We start from the raw sequence: 21,259 nt of genomic DNA on the forward strand, positions 1-21,259 counted from the left end.
AAAATACTTTATCTAATAAGGGAAAGCCACAGTTGGAAACCATGTATAAGTTAAAAAAAATAATTATCTAATGGCATTTATTGGTATAAAATTACATTATACAGGTTAACAATAACTAAGTGACAAATATTCAAAAATAAAAACTAGAGTGAGAGAAACATTTACTTAAAGGAAGATCTGACCAAAGATTTCCAAAGCTCCTCCTCTTCTCAGTGTTGTATTAAAAGACTCCTCCAGCACCTCCTCTCCTCATCCTCTAAACCCTCTATTCTGTCAGCAGTAAGCTCACTTTCCAAGTTACAGACCATTCTCAGCACACACTGACAACATGCTGGGGACCCTCTGCACTCTCATCACTGCTCTAACATGTAGGAGGCTGACTTACTGCAGATCTGAGCTCATGTTGGATTCATCAGTCTGTGTGTTTCTCTTGACTTCATGTCACCTTCTTGTTTCCAGGTGTGAGTGGTGTGACGGTGGTGACACAGAAGCCTCCTGTTTTGACTGTGAGGAAAGGAGAGACAGCCACCATGGACTGTAACCTGGGAACTGTTACTGGTAGTGCTGCTCGCTGGTATAAACAGATTCCAGGTGGAGCTCCTCAGCATGTGCTGAGACATCATCATAGCTGGAGTTCTCCAACATATGGCTCTGGGTTCTCTTCTCCTAAATTCACGTCTAACCACCAGTCAACATCTGATTATCGTTTGATCATCAACAATGTAGAGGAAGGAGACTCTGCAGTTTACTACTGTCAAACATGGGATAGCTCTGCTAGTGAGAACGTATCACAGTGATTTACACTGTGACAAAAACCTCCTCACTATACTTCTGCTTTTTGTGCAACTGGTACATCTTGAGTGCACGTTAAGCAGTCACTGCTTTCTGGATTTTCCCCCAAATATAACATGATTTTTTGTTCAGTATTTAATTTCCAGAAATATTAGAATTGGATTCATATGGATTCTCCTTTTCTCATCTGAATTTTCATATTTTCTCTTCTCATCAAACCTGTTTATCTCTCAAATAGAGAGTAAAGAATATCTACACCACTCATTCAATGTTTATGATCCTGTGTTCCCATCATGGTTCCAACATAAAAGATGTAACTTCTATCTATTTTAATGCATACATTTTAAAGTTTTTACTTATATGAAGGTGGCTGAAACTAGATAATGAAACTCATTCCTGAAAGGAACACATATGTGTAAACTTTACCTAAAACCTTATCTCCATGACAACACCACTGTAATGGTCAGACTTGCAATACAAAAAGTTTCTTAATGACACAAAAATGAATAAATAAATAAATAAATAAATTAAGATCTACACTGAATCATTGAATGTTTCTGATTCGGGACACAGACACACAAATGAAGAGATTTGACCTTCTTACCAAACATGATCCCTCTGCAGAGAATTGTTTTACTCTTTGCTCTGTCTACTGGTCTCAACCTTTAGATAATAGAAAAGATGTGTCTGCATGCTGCTAATCAGCTTTGTTCAGAATAAGGTTTTGTACAGAATTACCTTTTTCTTTCATTTATTAAACAAACATTTTACTGCAAACAAAATAAGCATGTTTGTGTGTGTTTATGTTTCCTTTTTTCATCATAAAGGTGATAATTATAACGTGATATTTAAATGGTGTGATGTTTGTTCCACTGACAATCAGAGATGTTGTAAAACAGAAAAAGCACATTATTCATGCAATACTGTTACTTCCTCTGTTGCTCTTCTCAGATTAAATTAAACTCAATGATAAGAAATAACATTTAAACAGAGAAATTAAAATGAGATTACATCTGCTTTGTCAAACTGCAACAACATGATAACACTTGGTTTAAAATGTTGTTCTTAGTCCATCAGTAAGAAGTGAGAAAAATCAGATAAAGAGCAACAAGTGAAAGAGATTTTTTTATCCTCAGTCAGTGAAGCATCTCCTCTCTTCTCTCCATTTCTTCCTTTACAGGATGCAGCTGCAGACCTCCTCTTCTTATTTCCTGCTGCATGTAAATGATGAGTTCAGGGTGTCAGAGGGAACTGTCTGACACACTGATGTTTAATTATCACTCAGTCGTTGGTTAAAAGATTAGAAGATTGATCCAGGCACAAAGTCTGTTTTTCTCTCAGAGCACAAAAACCATCATAGTGTCTGCTGATGCTTTTTATTTAAGGCTCACGTTAATAATACATCAGATTCTGTTACTTTTAGACACCAAAAGGGAAATTCATTGCATAACACAGTCTCTGGAACAACACACAGCATAACCACTAACTTACTAAATGACTTAAAGGTGAGCAGTATCTCCAGTCCTACAGTTGACACTTGACCTCTAAATTTACATGAAGCTATAAATATGGAGACGAGACCTGCAGGTGCATCCTGGGAGGACAGAGAGGGAGGTGTGGATGATGCTTCATTAAGAGAGGATGAAAATTCAGTTTCATTTTATCAGTTTTTCATCATGTTTAAGGTATTACAGGCAGCTAAAACCAGACATTTGAATCAGCATTCGCTCCCTGCAGATGAACATCTACTACAATGTGTTTTTCTTGCTCATAATGACTTGAGAGATAATTGAAAATTCACATAATTTCATTTAAGCGATATTAAAATGTATGCTATTCATGGTTTTTTGAAAAGATATTTTTATGCCTGAGCAGAAACCGAGAAACCTTGTAAGTAAATCTACATACAATTATGTAGAGATTGCAATCAGAATTCCTTAAGGTCACATAAGATTACATTAAATGTAAAAAACTCATGTTTAATCAAACAATTGTTTGTTTATTTCTCTTTTTTCTGAATGAAAAACAGCAAATGCAAAGCTGAAAGTAAACTTTCACAAGTCTATCAACACACTGGGAACAATAGTTTTTTAACTTTGAAAAGCTTTTAATGAGCAAACAGCACAAACAGTGAGAAGCAGGTTTTAATGATGGTTGTGGTCCTCTTCTATTCATCAGCAGGACATTCAGACTTGTTGATGGTTTTCTCTGCAGTCTGGGAGCCCAAAGACACTTTACATGTGTAAACCTTATTCATGTTCCAGTCTGATGTCTGGATGGTCAGAGAGCTGCTGATCTGGAAAGTCTGGTCTGGTCTCTGAACAGCAGTGCTGGTAGAGATCCCACTGCTTACTGGACTCCCAGCAAGCAACCAGCTCACATCTGAAAAAGGCCCAGACTGACTGGAAAGACAGACCAGAGTGACTTTGCTGGACTGGAGCTCAGAACTGGACGGAGGGAAGACTGTCAGGACAGGAGCAGAGAGACTGGAGCCTGGAAGGACATGGAGGACATTCATATAATCAAATCAATAAAAACAAATCTAAGTTTATTTCTTCTGTTTCTAATAATTCTAAAGGTTTTCCTTGAATAAAAAATATTAATTTTTATCAGATCTGACTGCAAATGAAAACAACAATCCTAATATAAAGTGCATAGTTTCTTTAACTTATTTAAACATTGCTTTACATTTTTTCCTGTTTTTGCATTGACAGTGACAAATAAAAAACAAGTGAATAAAAATGAAAATTTAATTAATACAATTAAAGTTTTGCATAAAAAGCCAAAACCATTGTTTGTATTGATGCCATCATGCAAAACATTGGAATGATTCACAGACTGTAACACAATCTTATTTCTTTTTTCTTTTTTTTTTTTCTTTTATATTTGTCACAGTTTGATAAAATTAAACAACGTGATTTAAGCCCTTATAAAAAAACATCCCAAATTTCATCACCTGCAGATCTTTCAATCAAAATTATTTTATGGACAAGTTGATGTTTACTGAGAAACATGCTAAAAACATGACATAAAATGCAACGTTTGATAAACTGTCTAAAATCTACAGACCAACCTGATAAAGCTGGTATAACAATTACAAATAATAAATATGAACTCAAACATTTAACAAGGAATAAAAAAACATGAAATTAATCTATTTAGATAGAACAGAAATGAAACTCCAACTCTACTGCATTTATATAACATTTAAAACATATAATTTTATAAACGTATAACAATATAAAATTATGAATTTATACCAATTTTTTTGTTTTTCAATATACCAACAACCACAAACATGTAAACAAAGTGTTAAATTACTTGCAAATTACTGAATATTAGTCATGTTTCTAGGTGGATGTTAAAACTATAAAACTACAAATGATTATAATAAACATTTTATAGTTTAATAAGGTGACTGAAAAAACGTCACAGAAAATCTGGTTTAATATAATAAAAAAAAATTTGATCTAATAAAAAGTTACTTACTTGTTACAATCAGCTTGGTTCCTTGTCCGAATACCACAGTGATTCAGTTTGTACACATGGCTGTACAAAAACCTCCTGACTGTCCCTGATGAGGGGAGTGGAACTGAAACATCTTGTTGAGACCAACGTTCACTGTCAACATCAGATGTCTGATTTTATTACAAAACACACATTCAAGCATGATGTTTTCTGTAGAAAAATGTCTGCAGTGGTCAGAGAGAGAAAAGAAGAGCTTTAAAGAAATGTGGTTTTACATCAGAACATATTGTACATAATAATATCTCCACGTGTTTCCTGGTAAATGTTTTCAGTTGTAATTAGTTAAACAAAATTTTATTGATGGTAAATAAGTTAATGGAACTGTTATTTTCTATTAATAAAGATTATTTATTAAATTTAAACGATATTTTAAAGAATGAGGCCAGGCTGAAAAATCATAGGCTGTCTTTGATGTAATGGTAGAATTTGACCATATGTGGTTTGGAAGAAGTATGTAGAGAGACGGGGAGACCATGTTAAAAATGAAATCACATGATGTCAATTCTACCATTACATCATGACCAACCTATGAACTCCAGCCTACCCTCATACAGTCTGCTAAGTTGCTTATCTTAATTTATCAGTGACGTCTATTTTTTAATGGACCTTTGAACTTGTTATAAACTATGAGGAAGGCCAGTGTTTGACAACATACTGAATGTGTTTGTGTAACAATCATTAATGGAAATTTTTATCCAGACAGATTAATCCCAGATTTAACATAATATATAAGCTGCATTTTCAAGGAAAACTGACCAGAGATGCTGATAATGATGCTGTGATGTTATCCATCTCCTGCTTCCTGCAGGGGCTCTATTAAGATGCTGTGTAGAGTTGTATTAAATAATATGAAAATAAATCCTGTTGTCAAAATGAATACATTAAAATTAGTAAAAGTTACATAATTCATATTTGAACCATGATGGGAACACAGGATTATGAACATTGAATGAGTGGTGTAGATATTCTTTACTCTCTATTTGAGAGATAAACAGCTCAGATGAGAAGAGAAAATATGAAAATGCAGGTGAGAAAAGGAGGAGAGAGAATCCATATAACTCCAGTTCTAATATTTCTGGAAATTAAATATTGAACAAAGAAAAATCATGTTATAATTGGGGATAAATCCAGAAAGTAGTGACTGCTTAACGTGCACTCAAAATGTACCAGTTGCACAAAAAGCAGAAGTATAGTGAGGAGGTTTTTGTCACAGTGTAAATCACTGTGATACGTACTCCTTAGCAGAGCTATCCCATGTTTGACAGTAATAAACTGCAGAGTCTGCTGTCTCTGCCTGTTTGATAACAAGCTGATAATCTATGTTTGATGTAGATTTAGAGTTGAATCTGTCTGAGGAGAATCCTGCTCCAAAGCTGGGTGAACTGTGCTCATGGTAAAATTTCAGAATATACTGAGGAGTCCCACCAGGCAGCTGTTTGTACCAGTGAACATAATAGCCTTCAGGTTTCTCAATGTTACAGTTGAGAACAACTTCTTGTCCTGTAGAAACTGAGTTAACAGCAGGAGTCTGCATCACCAGTTTGGCTGCATCAACATCTGTCAACACACAGAGAAAAATACATGAATAAAAGTTTTTAGTCTGAAAACACAAAATATAAAATGAATCAGAGGAACATCTTACATGTTAGAGCAGTAATGAGGGTGCAAAGGGTCCACAGCATGATGTCAGGTTGTCTTGTAAATGTTCCTTACTGTCTAGACGAGAGCTCAGCAAGTTGAAGTGAGTTAAAAAGAGAGACAGTGGCTTATAAAGACAGTGTGGAGGAAAAAAGGAGGAGGAGAGTTAACACTAAAAACAAGACTGATGAATAAATCAAATTCTTAAAAAAGAGTTTTTCCATAATTAAAAACACTGTGGGCAGAAAGTTTAAATAATTTAGTTTTCAGGAACATTTCTCTTTTTATTCCCATTCATACACATCAGTGGTTACTTTCAACCAGGTGCAATAAGAAACTATGAAGAATGAATTACTATGATTTACAATATAGCTATCATTTAATTAAAAGTGGTACAAATAATGATAAATAAATAAATAAAATAAAAAAAACAAGTGTACAGTATATATATATATATATATATATGTTTAATTGTGATATTATTTTGTCTGGCAGTTGTTTACAAAGAAACACAAATACTTATGTCTTCATGTTAATGTGGATATCTGCTGATATCTTCTGATAATTAATTCCCACCGTGTTAGAAAGCATTTTAACCAGTTACAAGTATTTTCAGTAGGAACTGATCACACTGAAAACACGACTCTACATAGAAATTGAAGCCAGTAAATACTTTCATTATAAACAATGTCTGGTGGAAATTGACATTTTTAGTTTATTAAACTTTTCAGGGACATGGGAGCTTCATGTTGACACTGAAAGTAAACTTAACAATGTTACAGAAAATCTTGAGAAATGTCTAACAGAGCTGTTGTAAAGTGCAAGCAGTGAAAAAAGCAGAAGTAACAATGAGCAGGTTTTTGTCACAGTGTAAATCACTGTGATACGTCCTCCTTAGCAGAGTCATCCCATGTGTGACAGTAATAAACTGCAGAGTCTCCTTCCTCTACATTGTTGATGATCAAACGATAATCAGATGTTGACTGGTGATTAGACGTGAATTTAGGAGAAGAGAACCCAGAGCCATATGTTGGAGAACTTGAGCTATGATAATATCTCAGCACAAACTGAGGACCTCCACCTGGAATCTGTTTATACCAGCGAGCAGCACTACCAGTAACAGTTCCCAGGTTACAGTCCATGGTGGCTGTCTCTCCTTTCCTCACAGTCAGAACAGGAGGCTTCTGTGTCAACACCGTCACACCACTCACACCTGGAAACAAGAAGATGACATGAAGTCAAGAGAAACACACAGACTGATGAATCCAGCATGAGCTCAGATCTGCAGTAAGTCAGCCTCCTACATGTTAGAGCAGTGATGAGAGTGCAGAGGGTCCCCAGCATGTTGTCAGTGTGTGCTGAGAATGGTCTGTAACTTGGAAAGTGAGCTTACTGCTGACAGAATAGAGGGTTTAGAGGATGAGGAGAGGAGGTGCTGGAGGAGTCTTTTAATACAACACTGAAACTGAGAGGACTGACAGGAGGAGGAGCTTTTCATATGATTGATGTGATGGTGGTGACAGACGCCTCCTGTTTCTCACTGTGAGGAAAGGAGAGACATCTATTATGGACTCTAACCTGGGAACTGTTAACAGTATTCCAGGACAAATTCCTCAGTTTTCACTACTTCAAAATCTCCATGCTTCATGATGTTTTCAAGGTTTATGAAAACAGAAAATTTGTTTTTTTAATCTTCATTATAGACATTTTTTTTGTTCTTTTGTTTGAAAGTTCAAATTAGAGCTTTAAAAATGTCTGATAAATGTACTGTAAAAGTGGGTTATAATAGTGTAAAACACAAAAGAAAAAATCTTGTTAAAATTGAATCTCTTCACCAATGCTACCTCCTTGTGTTTAAATGTGATATCAAATAGAAATATAAATATAATTCATTTAATATGATCTCTACACCAGGATACAACAAAACCAGAATTCCTAGTAAATTTTCCTTATCTCATAGGGATCATAATGCAATAAATTATAATGTTCTTTTGAGAAAAAAATTAATATTTTAGCTACTGTTACCTTGTTTCTTTTAAATTTCTTTTCACATTCATTATATTAATAAATACATGGCAACAATAAGCCTCAAGTCATGTTGAACCTGCAGTACTTCAGTATGTTTGAGCCTCCACTCTGTCCAACTTTGTTTTCTCTCCTTCCCAGTTGGTCTTTTAAAGGTTTGTAACAGTTTACAGAGAATTTCAGATAGACTGGATCCTGGAAACATACGGAAATGTTGAGTAAATGATAAATGGTATATTGCTGGGGGTAACACAGTCCCCCAGCTGTGGAAACATTACTAATTCCAAAGAAGTGGTTCAGTGGTACGATACCTCACACGTCAAGATGAATGTGAGCAAAACCAAAGAGATGGTGGTGACCTTCATTAACAGGCAGAGAGCTGCCGCAGCCGTTACCACAATCCATGGGAAGCCTGTGGAGATGGTGGAAAAATACAAATATTTGGTGCAACGAAGCTTAGGTTCGTTACGTTGCCTGGGACTTGTAAATAGATTGTATAGCACACTAATTGCTTTTCAGATATATTTGCCCGTTAATTGACAGTTTGGTACTTTAAAATGATTCCAATCATGCACAAAGGTTGAACTGTTTATTTAATACTGATATGTGGTTTGCTTTACAGATACCTGCAAAGACAGCTGTTAACAGTGATAAACAGAATATTGTGTATAAATTTGAAGTCCATAAGTAATTTAATGGAGTAATGAGTTTTACTTACCTATTCGAAAGACCTGCTGGTTCCACTTTATCAACCTCCAAAAGAGAAATCGCCTACAGGGTACAGCCAGAGTCTGCTCTAAGATCATCTGACAGTCAACAAGAACTCTCTCTTCCATGTATGAACAGCAAAATGCAGGTTGGCCAACAGGATCATGCAGGACCCCTCACACGCTTTCCATCCTGCATTTGAGTGGCTCCCCTCAGGGCACCAACTGGACTGCCCTGGCTGCAGGACACAGAGAAGGAAAGCCACCTTTGTCCCAATGGCTGTTCACCTCCTCAACTCATCCTAACTCCCTCAACATCCCCCCTCCTCTTCCTCCAATCCTCAGACTGTCACACCATAAACTGTTTTATATATATAAGATTATAAGGTGCAGTGTTAAATGCACCTCATAATGAGCACTGCTTTTCTTTATCATGTTTATGAAAATGTAATATGCATGTATATATACTTACCAAGACCTGCCTGTTAATCATGCTTTTCTTTATTGTGCCGCTGACACCTGCCACCAGCCGTTTTCAATTTGTCAGGGAGAAAAAAAGTCTTTGTAACTGAATTGAAATGAATTGAATCCGTATTTAAAATATTTTGACGCAAAATCAAATTCACAATTTGAGAACATTTTTGAGAGATGAAATGTGTGATGTCCATCTGAGGTTACTTGGGGAATCTTCTCATTGAGTAAAGAGTAAAGAATATCCACACCACTCATTCAATGTACATGATCCTGTGTTCCCATCATGGCTCCAATATAAAAGATGTTCCTTTGGTTTATTTTAGTGTATTTGTGTTCAAGGTTTTTTACTACTATGAAGGAGACTGGATCCTGGAAACGTACAGAAATGTTTGATTAAGTTCAAATGAGTAAATGGAGTTTGTGAACCAGTTGGGACCAAATAAAACCACTTCAGTTTTACGATCATTAAAATTCAAAAAGTTAAGATCCATCCATAACTTTATATTACTAAGACAGTAAATAAGTTGTTGAATAGAGTGACCATCTGACTGCTTAAGGGGGAAGTAGGTGTGACAGTCGTCAGCATATAAATGGAATGAAATCCCTTGTTTGCGTAAAATAGTTCCCAGAGGCCCAAGCACAGAGCATTGACTCAACTGAAGTCCTTCAGTTGAGTGAAAACTATTTTTCCAGTATTTCACTAAAAAAAGGTAACTTGGAGACAGGTCTAAAGTTGGCTAAATTAGATGTGTCTAGACCAGATTTCTTTAGCACAGGATGAACAACCACATGCTTCAAGTCTTTCGGTACTTGGCCAAATATCAGACTGCTATTAATTAAGTTTAGTATAAAAGGTCTCCCGGTGAGAAAGACCTCATTGAGCAGTCGAGAAGGAACAATGTGACATGGAAAACAACAAGAATTCATACTAGACACAAACTTCTCTAAACTAGCGAGAGAAACTGTCTGGAATTGGTCGAGCTGGCCTGAACTAGACAATAATGTAGATGGATCAGTGGAAGGCAGTAAAATTAGAGATCTAATATCAACAGCTTTGTCAACAAAGACATGAAGAAATTCGATTACATGTATTGTTCAAGGACTGCAAAGGGTCAGGTTTGTTAGCTGTCTCTCCTTTCCTCACAGGGAGAAACAGGAGGTGTCTGTCACCACCATAACATCAATCATATGAAAAGCTCCTCCTCCTGTCAGTCCTCTCAGTTTCAGTGTTGTATTAAAAGACTCCTCCAGCACCTCCTCTCCTCATCCTCTAAACCCTCTATTCTGTCAGCAGTAAGCTCACTTTCCAAGTTACAGACCATTCTCAGCACACACTGACAACATGCTGGGGACCCTCTGCACTCTCATCACTGCTCTAACATGTAGGAGGCTGACTTACTGCAGATCTGAGCTCATGTTGGATTCATCAGTCTGTGTGTTTCTCTTGACTTCATGTCATCTTCTTGTTTCCAGGTGTGAGTGGTGTGACGGTGTTGACACAGAAGCCTCCTGTTCTGACTGTGAGGAAAGGAGAGACAGCCACCATGGACTGTAACCTGGGAACTGTTACTGGTAGTGCTGCTCGCTGGTATAAACAGATTCCAGGTGGAGCTCCTCAGTATGTGCTGAGATATTATCATGGCTCGAGTTCTCCAACATATGGCTCTGGGTTCTCTTCTCCTAAATTCACGTCTAATCACCAGTCAACATCTGATTATCGCTTCATCATCAACAATGTAGAGGAAGGAGACTCTGCAGTTTATTACTGTCAAACATGGGATGGCTCTGTCAATGAGTTCGTATCACAGTGATTTACACTGTGACAAAAACCTCCTCACTATACTTCTGCTTTTTGTGCAACTGGTACATCTTGAGTGCACGTTAAGCAGTCACTGCTTTCTGGATTTTTCCTCAATAATAACATGATTTTTCTTTGTTCAATATTTAATTTTCAGAAATATTAGAATTGGATTCATATGGATTCTCCTTTTCTCATATTAATTTTCATATTTTCTCTTCTCATCTAATCTGTTTATCTCTCAAATAGAGAGTAAAGAATATCTACACCACTCATTCAATGTTCATGATCCTGTGTTCCCATCATGGTTCCAACATAAAAGATGTTTCTTTGATTTATTTAATGTATTCATTTTCACAACAGGATTTATTTTCATATTATTTAATACAACCCTACACAGCATCTTAATAGAGCCCCTGCAAGAAGCAGGAGATGGATAACATCACAGCATCATTATCAGCATCTCTGGTCAGTTATACTTGAAAACTCAGCTTATATATTATGTTAAATCTGGGATTAATCTGTCTGGATAAAAATTTCCAGTGATGATTGTTACACAAACACGTTCAGTATGTTGTCAAACACTGGCCTTCCTCATAGTTTATAACAAATTAAAAGGTCCATTAAAAAATAGACGTCACTGATAAATTAAGATAAGCAACTTAGCAGACTGTATGAGGGTAGGCTGGAGTTCATAGGTTAACCATGATGTAATGGTAGAATTGACATCATGTGATTTCATTTTTAACATGGTCTCCCCGTCTCTCTACATACTTCTTCCAAACCACATATGGTCAAATTCTACCATTACATCAAAGACAGCCTATGATTTTTCAGCCTGGCTTCATTGTTTAAAATGTTGTTTAAATTTAATAAATAATCTGTATTCATAGAAAATAACAGTTCCATCAACTTATTTACCATCAATTAAACTTTGTTTAACTAATTCCAACTGAAAACATTTACCAGGAAACACATGGAGATATTATTATGTACAATATGTTCTGATGTAAAACCACATTTCTTAAAAGCTCTTCTTTTCTCTCTCTGACCACTGCAGACATTTTTCTACAGAAAACATCATGCTTGAATGTGTGTTTTGTAATAAAATCAGACATGTGATGTTGACAGTGAACGTTGGTCTCAACAAGATGTTTCAGTTCCACTCCCCTCATCAGGGACAGTCAGGAGGTTTTTGTACAGCCATGTGTACAAACTGAATCACTGTGGTATTCGGACAAGGAACCAAGCTGATTGTAACAAGTAAGTAACTTTAAATTGTTTAAACAAGACATGTTATATGTTTAAAATGTTATATAAATGTGGTGGAGTTGGAGTTTCATTTCTGTTCTATTTAAATAGATTAATTTCAAGTTATTTTATTCCTTGTTAAATGTTTGAGTTCATATTTATTATTTGTAATTGTTATACCAGCTTTATCATGTTGGCCTGTAGATGTTGGACAGTTGATCATACGTTGCATTTTATGTCATGTTTTTAGCATGTTTCTCAATAAATAATGTAAATAAGTTATAAAGTTTTTTTTTTATTTATTCTTTTTTTTTACATCAACTTGTCCATAAAATCATTTTGATTAAAAGATCTGCAGGTGATGAAATTTGGGATGTTTTTTAGTAAGGGCTGAGCCCTTTGTATGTTAATAAAATCCTGTTTCTCTCATTTTAGCAAATTGTGGCAAATATAAAAGAAAAGAAATTGAAAAGAAAGAAAATTGTGTTACAGTCTGCGAGTCATTCCAGTGTTTTGTTATGGTATCAATACAAACAACAGATTTGGCTTTTTATGTAAAACTTTAATTGTATTGATTAAATTTCATTTTTATTTACATATTTTTTATTTTTCACTGTCAATACAAAAACAGACAAAAATGTAAAGCAATGTTTAATTAAGTTCAAGAAACTATGAACTTTATATTAGGTTTGTTATTTTGATTTGAGGTCAGATCTCATAAAAATTTGTATTTTTTTATTTAAGTTAAATCTTCAGGATTACTATAAACAGAAGAAATAAACTGAGATTTGTTTTTATTGATTTGATTATATGAATGTCCTCCATGTCCTTCCAGGCTCCAGTCTCTCTGCTCCTGTCCTGACAGTCTTCCCTCCGTCCAGTTCTGAGCTCCAGTCCAGCAAAGTCACTCTGGTCTGTTTGTCCACTTTGCCCAGAGAGTCTAAGGGTTTTTCAGATGTGAGCTGGTTGCTTGCTGGGAGTCCAGTAAGCAGTGGGATCTCTACCAGCACTGCTGTTCAGAGACCAGACCAGACTTTCCAGATCAGCAGCTCTCTGACCATCCAGACATCAGACTGGAACATGAATAAGGTTTACACATGTAAAGTGTCTTTGGGCTCCCAGACTGCAGAGAAAACCATCAACAAGTCTGAATGTCCTGCTGATGAATAGAAGAGGACCACAACCACCATTAAAACCTGCTTCTTTACTCTTTGCTCTGTCTGCTGGTCTCAAACTTTAGATAATAGAAAAGATGTGTCTGCATGCTGCTAATCAGCTTTGTTCAGAATAAGGTTTTGTACAGAATTACCTTTTTCTTTCATTTATTAAACAAACATTTTCCTGCAAAACAAAATAAGCATGTTTTTGTCTGTTTATGTTTCCTTTTTTCCATCAGAAAGGTGATAATTATAATGTGATATTTAAATGGTTTGATGTTTGTTCCACTGACAATCAGAGATGTAAAATAGAAAAAGCACATTATTCATGCAATACTCTTACTTCCTCTGTTGCTCTTCTCAGATTAAATTAAGCTCAATAATTAAAGAAATAACATTTAAACAGAGAAATTAAAATGAGATTACATCTGCTTTGTCAAACTGCAACAACATGATAACACTTGGTTTAAAATGTTGTTCTTAGTCCATCAGTAAGAAGTGAGAAAAATCAGATAAAGAGCAACAAGTGAAAGAGATTTTTTTATCCTCAGTCAGTGAAGCATCTCCTCTCTTCTCTCCATTTCTTCCTTTACAGGATGCAGCTGCAGACCTCCTCTTCTTATTTCCTGCTGCATGTAAATGATGAGTTCAGGGTGTCAGAGGGAACTGTCTGACACACTGATGTTTAATTATCACTCAGTCGTAGGTTAAAAGATTAGAAGATTGATCCAGGCACAAAGTCTGTTTTTCTCTCAGAGCTCAAAAAACCATCACAGTGTCTGCTGATGCTTTTTATTTAAGGCTCACCTTAATAATAAATCAGATTCTGATACTTTAAGACACCAAAAGGGAAATTCATTGCATAACACAGTCTCTGGAACAACACACAGCATTATCACTAACTTACTAAATGACTTAAAGGTGAGCAGTATCTCCAGTCCTACAGTTGACACTTGACCTCTAAATTTACATGAAGCTGTAAATATGGAGACGAGACCTGCAGGTGCATCCTGGGAGGACAGAGAGGGAGGTGTGGATGATGGTTCATTAACAGAGGATGAAAATTTAGTTTAATTTCATCAGTTTTTCATCATATTTATGGTATTACAGGCAGCTAAAACCAGCCATTTGAATCTGCATTCACTCCCTGCAGATGAACATCTACTACTGTTACAGTCTGTCCTGCCACTCCTCCATTCACTCCTCACTTACCTGATCCTCCACACCTGTTCCTGATCCGCTCATCAGTAATCAGTCAACCTGCCACACCTGTCTTCCTTTGTTCCCCAGTCCTTATATACACCAGCACCACAGTCATTCCCTGTTGGACCATAACCTATACATCAAGGACACACTCCCTCTCTGTTCGTGACTTCCTCAACCCTCGTTGCCTTCTCCTGTTCCGGTACAAGTATGATCCTTCCTCTGAGTACAAGATCATCAATAAAGTATAGTTAACCTGCATTGTCTCCTTGGAGTCCGTTGTAACAACTACAATGTGTTTTTCTTGCTCATAATGACTTGAGAGATAATTGAGAATTTAGATAATATGCTAATCATGATTTTTGAAAAGTTGGTTTTATGTGTCTGAGCAGAAGCTGAGGAACCTTGCAGGCATCTCTGCATATGCAGAGATTACAATCAGAACTCCTTAACATCACACAAAATTACATTAAAAGTAAAAATAACAAGAACTCATGTTTAATCAGAAAGTTGTTTATTTGTTTATCTTTTTTTTAAATCAAATGCTACAAATGCAAAACAAAAATTTGACAACTCTTTCAACACAGAGGGAAGAATAAGTTTCCAACATTAAAAAGCTTTTAATGAGCAAACAGCACAAACAGTGAGAAGCAGGTTTAATGATGGTTGTGGTCCTCTTCTATTCATCAGCAGGACATTCAGACTTGTTGATGGTTTTCTCTGCAGTCTGGGAGCCCAAAGACACTTTACATGTGTAAACCTTGTTCATGTTCCAGTCTGATGTCTGGATGGTCAGAGAGCTGCTGATCTGGAAAGTCTGGTCTGGTCTCTGAACAGCAGTGCTGGTAGAGATCCCACTGCTTACTGGACTCCCAGCAAGCAACCAGCTCACATCTGAAAAAGGCCCAGACTGACTGGACAGACAGACCAGAGTGACTTTGCTGGACTGGAGCTCAGAACTGGACGGAGGGAAGACTGTCAGGACAGGAGCAGAGAGACTGGAGCCTGGAAGGACATGGAGGACATTCATATAATCAAATCAATAAAAACAAATCTCAGTTTATTTCTTCTGTTTCTAATAATTCTAAAGGTTTTCCTTGAATAAAAAATACAAATTTTTATGAGATCTGACTGCAAATGAAAACAACAATCCTAATATAAAGTGCATAGTTTCTTTAACTTATTTAAACATTGCTTTACATTTTTGTCTGCTTTGGTATTGACAGTGACAAATAAAACAAGTAAATAAAAAGGAAAATTTAATTAATACAATTAAAGTTTTGCATAAAAAGCCAAAACCACTGTTTGTATTGATACCATCATGCAAAACACTGGAATGATTCACAGACTGTAACACAATCTTATTTCTTTTTTATTTTTTTTTTTATATTTGTCACAGTTTGATAAAATTAAAAAACGTGATTTTAGCCCTTATAAAAAAACATCCCAAATTTCATCACCTGCAGATCTTTCAATCAAAATTATTTTATGGACAAGTTGATGTTTACTGAGAAACATGCTAAAAACATGACATAAAATGCAACGTTAGATAAATTGTCTAAAATCTACAGACCAACCTGATAAAGCTGGTATAACAATTACAAATAATAAATATGAACTCAAACATTTAGCAAGGAATAAAATAAAATTAAATTAATCAATTAAAATAGAACAGAAATGAAACTCCAACTCCACTGCATTTATATAGCATTTAAAACATATAACATATAACGATATAAAAATTATGAATTTATACCAGTTTTTTTGTTTTTCAATATACCAACAACCACAAACATGTAAACAAAGTGTTAAATTACTTGCAAATTACTGAATATTAGTCATGTTTCTAGGTGGATGTTAAAACTATAAAACTACAAATGATTATAATAAACATTTTATAGTTTAATAAGGTGACTGAAAAAACGTCACAGAAAATCTGGTTTAATATAATAAAAAAAAATTTGATCTAATAAAAAGTTACTTACTTGTTACAATCAGCTTGGTTCCTTGTCCGAATACCACAGTGATTCAGTTTGTACACATGGCTGTACAAAAACCTCCTGACTGTCCCTGATGAGGGGAGTGGAACTGAAACATCTTGTTGAGACCAACGTTCACTGTCAACATCAGATGTCTGATTTTATTACAAAACACACATTCAAGCATGATGTTTTCTGTAGAAAAATGTCTGCAGTGGTCAGAGAGAGAAAAGAAGAACTTTTAAGAAATGTGGTTTTACATCAGAACATATTGTACATAATAATATCTCCACGTGTTTCCTGGTAAATGTTTTCAGTTGTTATTAGTTAAACAAAATTTTATTGATGGTAAATAAGTTAATGGAACTGTTATTTTCTATGAATAAAGATTATTTATTAAATATAAACAACATTTTAAACAATGAAGCCAGGCTGAAAAATCATAGGCTGTCTTTGATGTAATGGTAGAATTTGACCATATGTGGTTTGGAAGAAGTATGTAGAGAGACGGGGAGACCATGTTAAAAATGAAATCACATGATATCAATTCTACCATTACATCATGGTTAACCTATGAACTCCAGCCTACCCTCATACAGTCTGCTAAGTTACTTATCTTAATTTATCAGTGACGTCTATTTTTTAATCAACCTTTGAACTTGTTATAAACTATGAGGAAGGCCAGTGTTTGACAACATACTGAACGTGTTTGTGTAACAATCATCACTGGAAATTTTCATCCAGACAGATTAATCCCAGATTTAACATAATATATAAGCAGAATTTTCAAGAATAACTGACCAGAGATGCTGATAATGATGCTGTGATGTTATCCATCTCCTGTTTCCTGCAGGGGCTCTATTAAGATGCTGTGTAGGGTTGTATTAAATAATATGAAAATAAATCCTGTTGTGAAAATGAATACATTAAAATAAATAAATGTTACATGTTTTATGTTGGAACCATGATGGGAACACAGAATCATGAACATTGAATGAGTGGTGTAGATATTCTTTACTCTCTATTTGAGAGATAAACAGCTTAGATGAGAAATATGAAAATTAAGATGAGAAAAGGAGGAGAGAGAATTCATATAACTCCAATTCTAATATTTCTGGAAATTAAATATTGAACAAAGAAAAATCATGTTATAATTGGGGATAAATCCAGAAAGCAGTGACTGCTTAACGTGCACTCAAAATGTACCAGTTGCACAAAAAGCAGAAGTATAGTGAGGAGGTTTTTGTCACAGTGTAAATCACTGTGATACGTGCTCACTAGCAGAGCTATCCCATGTGCAACAGAAATACACTGCAGAGTCTGCTGTCTCTGCCTGTTTGATAACAAGCTGATAATCTATGTTTGATGTAGATTTAGAGTTGAATCTGTCTGAGGAGAATCCTGCTCCAAAGCTGGGTGAACTGTGCTCATGGTAAAATTTTAGAATATACTGAGGAGTCCCACCAGGCAGCTGTTTGTACCAGTGAACATAATGGCCTTCAGGTTTCTCAATGTTACAGTTGAGAACAACTTCTTGTCCTGTAGAAACTGAGTTAACAGCAGAGGGGTATTGCACGAAACCAGAATAAAGAAATCCAGGATGATTAAGCAAGCCCAGCTTGACCTAGCTTGCGCGGCCTATCCTGGCTTAATTGGTTGCACGTTTGCTGAGCCAGGATGAGAAGGTGCGGCTAGGTTAAGCCAGGTGAAGATAGTTGGGATAAGTGCGTGTGCACGGCATACTGAAGCAGACCTCGCGATCGCTCACAGAATCACCGATGGGGAAAAGAATAAAAGTCGCGCGTCCTACGTCACGGCCGCTGAACAACAGCTCCTGACGGAGTTCTCTGATGAAGTTAAGGATATTATAAGGAAAAAAGGCAATACCAATGCCATAAGTAACGAACGCCAGAGAGCCTGGCAGACAATAGCCGACCGGCTCAATGCGTAAGTGGTCAAAAACTGTACAATTAATAAACAGTGCTCCACTGGAACTGTCATAATTAGGCTACAATTAAAGGATTACTTTTCAAATCCACTAACTGTTGTATACTTTAAGAGTGACAAGCAGGTGCATGTTACTCAGGAAATGTAGAGTATGATTAGGTGCAAACAATTATCCACAATGTGTCATTTAATCTATTTTCCTCATGTAACGTTTTTATCTATTTTATCTTTCTGTCCTTCATAAAGGACAAACCTGTCTGGCCATAAAAGGACCTGGCAGCAAGAAAAAATTAAATATAAGAACATTTTGCAGGCTGGTCAGTGACTCCAAAGTAGATAACCGTGAACAAATGAGGTGGATAGATGAGGTGTCTGCTGACATGTTCAATGTCTGTATGATTGTAGCAGTTAAAAAAAGGCCTATAAACTGGCACAGGGGGCGTCCCACCAAGCCAGGATGTGACTCCAGCAGAGGAACTGGCCTCCATTTAAATAAAGGGAGGCCAGTGATGGAGGGGATCCAGGGAGGGACAATAACTGACTCTGTCCCAGCCACAGAAACTGTCCGCTTCATACAAGGTACACAAAGTACTGCAATTCTACTGCACATGGAACACAATCAAATATAATATAGTGTCTGACTTTGGATAACCTTGCAGTGTCTGGGAACACAGTTACGCTTTTGGAGCCACCAGAAGATGATCCGGTTAGTACAGTGTCTCCAAATCACAGGCTTGGTATGTTCTGTGAAATCTTAATCCGAGTCCTCTCGCTGCATGTATACGGCAGGGGGAAGGCACATCTGCAGCTGCAGAATGCACGTCTGCAGATGAGGAGACTGTGTCAGTGGAGTCCAGAAGGCTTGAGGCATGTCAGTTTTATGGGATTGGCCTGCTTATTTATTCCATGAAGGATATGAAGTCAGTGATGTGGTGCTAATAGAAAATGTGTAGCAGGACCCGGATGCTGCACAGTCTCCTAAGCGGCCTGGTAACATTGTGAGTATTGGCTAAAGTAAATCTATGTTATGCACAAATCCTGCTGTGCTAACTGACATTTCCTTTACAGACCTCACAAACTGTCAGAACGCTTTATTCAGGGCACCTGGAGAGAGAGAGAGAGCTGGCAGATGTTAAAAGCTGACTCAAAAAGAGCAAGCTCCAAGGAATGGAGCTGGATCTTGAGATTAAACGCCGGACACTCAGAAAACTGCTGGAAATCCAGTAACCGAAAATCTGTATCTCTCAATGACATAGTCATCTCCAAAGGCCAGGGGATGTGACCTATGGGGCGCCAAGTGTAAAAATTCAGTATAAAAGTTGTAGCTGACACATTTTCATTATTTATCTCACTTTTCTCACATTTAGCACATTTTTCCTACATTTAACATAACTTTTAACCACATGTATAATGGTCAAATAGAACATCTAAATCTAAATTTTAAATCTAAATCTAAATGTTATATGTTATATCTAAATGTTTAAATCACCCCATAGTGACCTGTCCCTGAAGACTCGTTCACGTCTGAATGCTCTTCTGAGGATGCGGGCTTCCTCGTCCAGCACATCCTCCGATAAAGGGCAAGCCATTATGAAGAGGGAACAGGTGAAGGGGAGTTGGACCTGAATATTCTACATTGCCCTCGTCACGGATTTCTTTGAATACACCTTTGTAACCTCATCCGCTGTGTTTTGTAATCTCAATTAATGCAATAAAACACATATTTATAAAACCTCTGACAGCAATTTGACGAGCAGTCTTCATTAGCATAGCAATATAACACTTGGCCTGATGAAATCATGCACTTATGACCAAGTTGATATTGTGTGATGAAATCGTGATCCTGTATTTAAACAAAATGACTAAAAAAAAAAAAAAAAAAAAAATAATTATATGCACTGCACTAGCACTACACGACAGCACTTGGGTCTAACTGGACTCAAAAGCGGTCTGACTAACACTTAATTATGACGTCCCATCTTGTTTGAATTCATGCTTGTGTTGTTCTTACTCTCAAATGTAAGTCACTTTGGATAAAAGCGTCTGCTAAATGACTGTAGAATAGAATAGAATAATAATACTACAACTCGAATCCATATAAAAAGGCTGTTGCGATTACGAACAGATTTCGATAAAATGTACAGTGACTGTATATGTAATATTTTAATACTGGATGATTAAAATGACGCGCCATACTTAGGAAGACCATGGACATGCTGTAAAACACATTAATTCCTCATAGAATTGACGATGGACATGTAGGTGACTCGCTAGGATTAATCTTAGCCTGAGCAGTTAGCCTGGTCTGGAGCAGGCTAGCTGCAGCGGATAAATCACCACAGTAACTTGGCCGGGTTTAGTTTGAGCTGCTTTCATGCAACCGACTTAGGGCTAAATTCAGCCAGGATAACCAACATATCCCGGCTTAATCCCTTATCTTGGTTTCGTGCAATACCCCTCAGGAGTCTGTGTCACCAGTTTGGCTGCATCAACATCTGTCAACACACAAAGAAAAAGACATGAATAAAAGTTTTTAGTCTGAAAACACAGAATATAAAATGAATCAGAGGAACATCTTACATGTTAGAGCAGTAATGAGGGTGCAGAGGGTCCACAGCATGATGTCAGGTTGTCTTGTAAATGTTCCTTACTGTCTAGACGAGAGATCAGCAAGTTGAAGTGAGTTAAAAAGAGAGACAGTGGCTTATAAAGACAGTGAGGAGGAAAAAAGGAGGAGAGTTAACACTAAAAACAAGACTG

The 21,259-nt window shown here is 36.4% G+C and overlaps 3 protein-coding genes across 4 annotated transcripts; 1 reads left to right on the plus strand and 2 right to left on the minus strand.

Annotated features, from left to right (window-relative positions):
• The first annotated feature begins 221 nt into the window (after positions 1-221).
• On the plus strand, positions 222-13,561 carry LOC121633493 (immunoglobulin lambda-1 light chain-like). 2 transcript variants are annotated; one of them, XM_041975587.1, is made up of 4 exons: positions 222-368; positions 460-785; positions 12,192-12,225; positions 13,049-13,561. In XM_041975587.1, the coding sequence occupies exons 1-4, from the start codon at positions 329-331 to the stop codon at positions 13,381-13,383; spliced, it is 735 nt and encodes a 244-aa protein (XP_041831521.1). In that variant the 5' UTR covers positions 222-328; the 3' UTR covers positions 13,384-13,561. The 2 variants fall into 2 exon arrangements, with proteins under 2 accessions (XP_041831521.1, XP_041831512.1); XM_041975578.1 differs by lacking the exons at positions 222-368; positions 460-785 and adding exons at positions 10,422-10,546; positions 10,638-10,963.
• Positions 2,713-7,397, minus strand: LOC121633502 (immunoglobulin lambda-1 light chain-like). Its single transcript, XM_041975599.1, has 4 exons — positions 7,263-7,397; positions 6,849-7,171; positions 4,282-4,318; positions 2,713-3,285 (listed from the first exon to the last, which is right to left on the minus strand). The coding sequence occupies exons 1-4, from the start codon at positions 7,300-7,302 to the stop codon at positions 2,960-2,962; spliced, it is 726 nt and encodes a 241-aa protein (XP_041831533.1). The 5' UTR covers positions 7,303-7,397; the 3' UTR covers positions 2,713-2,959.
• Positions 13,562-15,076: 1,515 nt separating the features above from the next.
• On the minus strand, positions 15,077-19,993 carry LOC121628067 (immunoglobulin lambda-1 light chain-like). The gene is made up of 5 exons (XM_041966972.1): positions 19,989-19,993; positions 18,456-18,469; positions 17,823-18,100; positions 16,559-16,592; positions 15,077-15,578 (listed from the first exon to the last, which is right to left on the minus strand). The coding sequence occupies exons 1-5, from the start codon at positions 19,991-19,993 to the stop codon at positions 15,253-15,255; spliced, it is 657 nt and encodes a 218-aa protein (XP_041822906.1). The 3' UTR covers positions 15,077-15,252.
• Between the last annotated feature and the right edge of the window lie 1,266 nt (positions 19,994-21,259).

Source organism: Melanotaenia boesemani, chromosome 2 (genome assembly GCF_017639745.1).
Source record: "Melanotaenia boesemani isolate fMelBoe1 chromosome 2, fMelBoe1.pri, whole genome shotgun sequence".
In the NCBI taxonomy this organism is placed as follows: Eukaryota; Metazoa; Chordata; class Actinopteri; order Atheriniformes; family Melanotaeniidae; genus Melanotaenia; species Melanotaenia boesemani.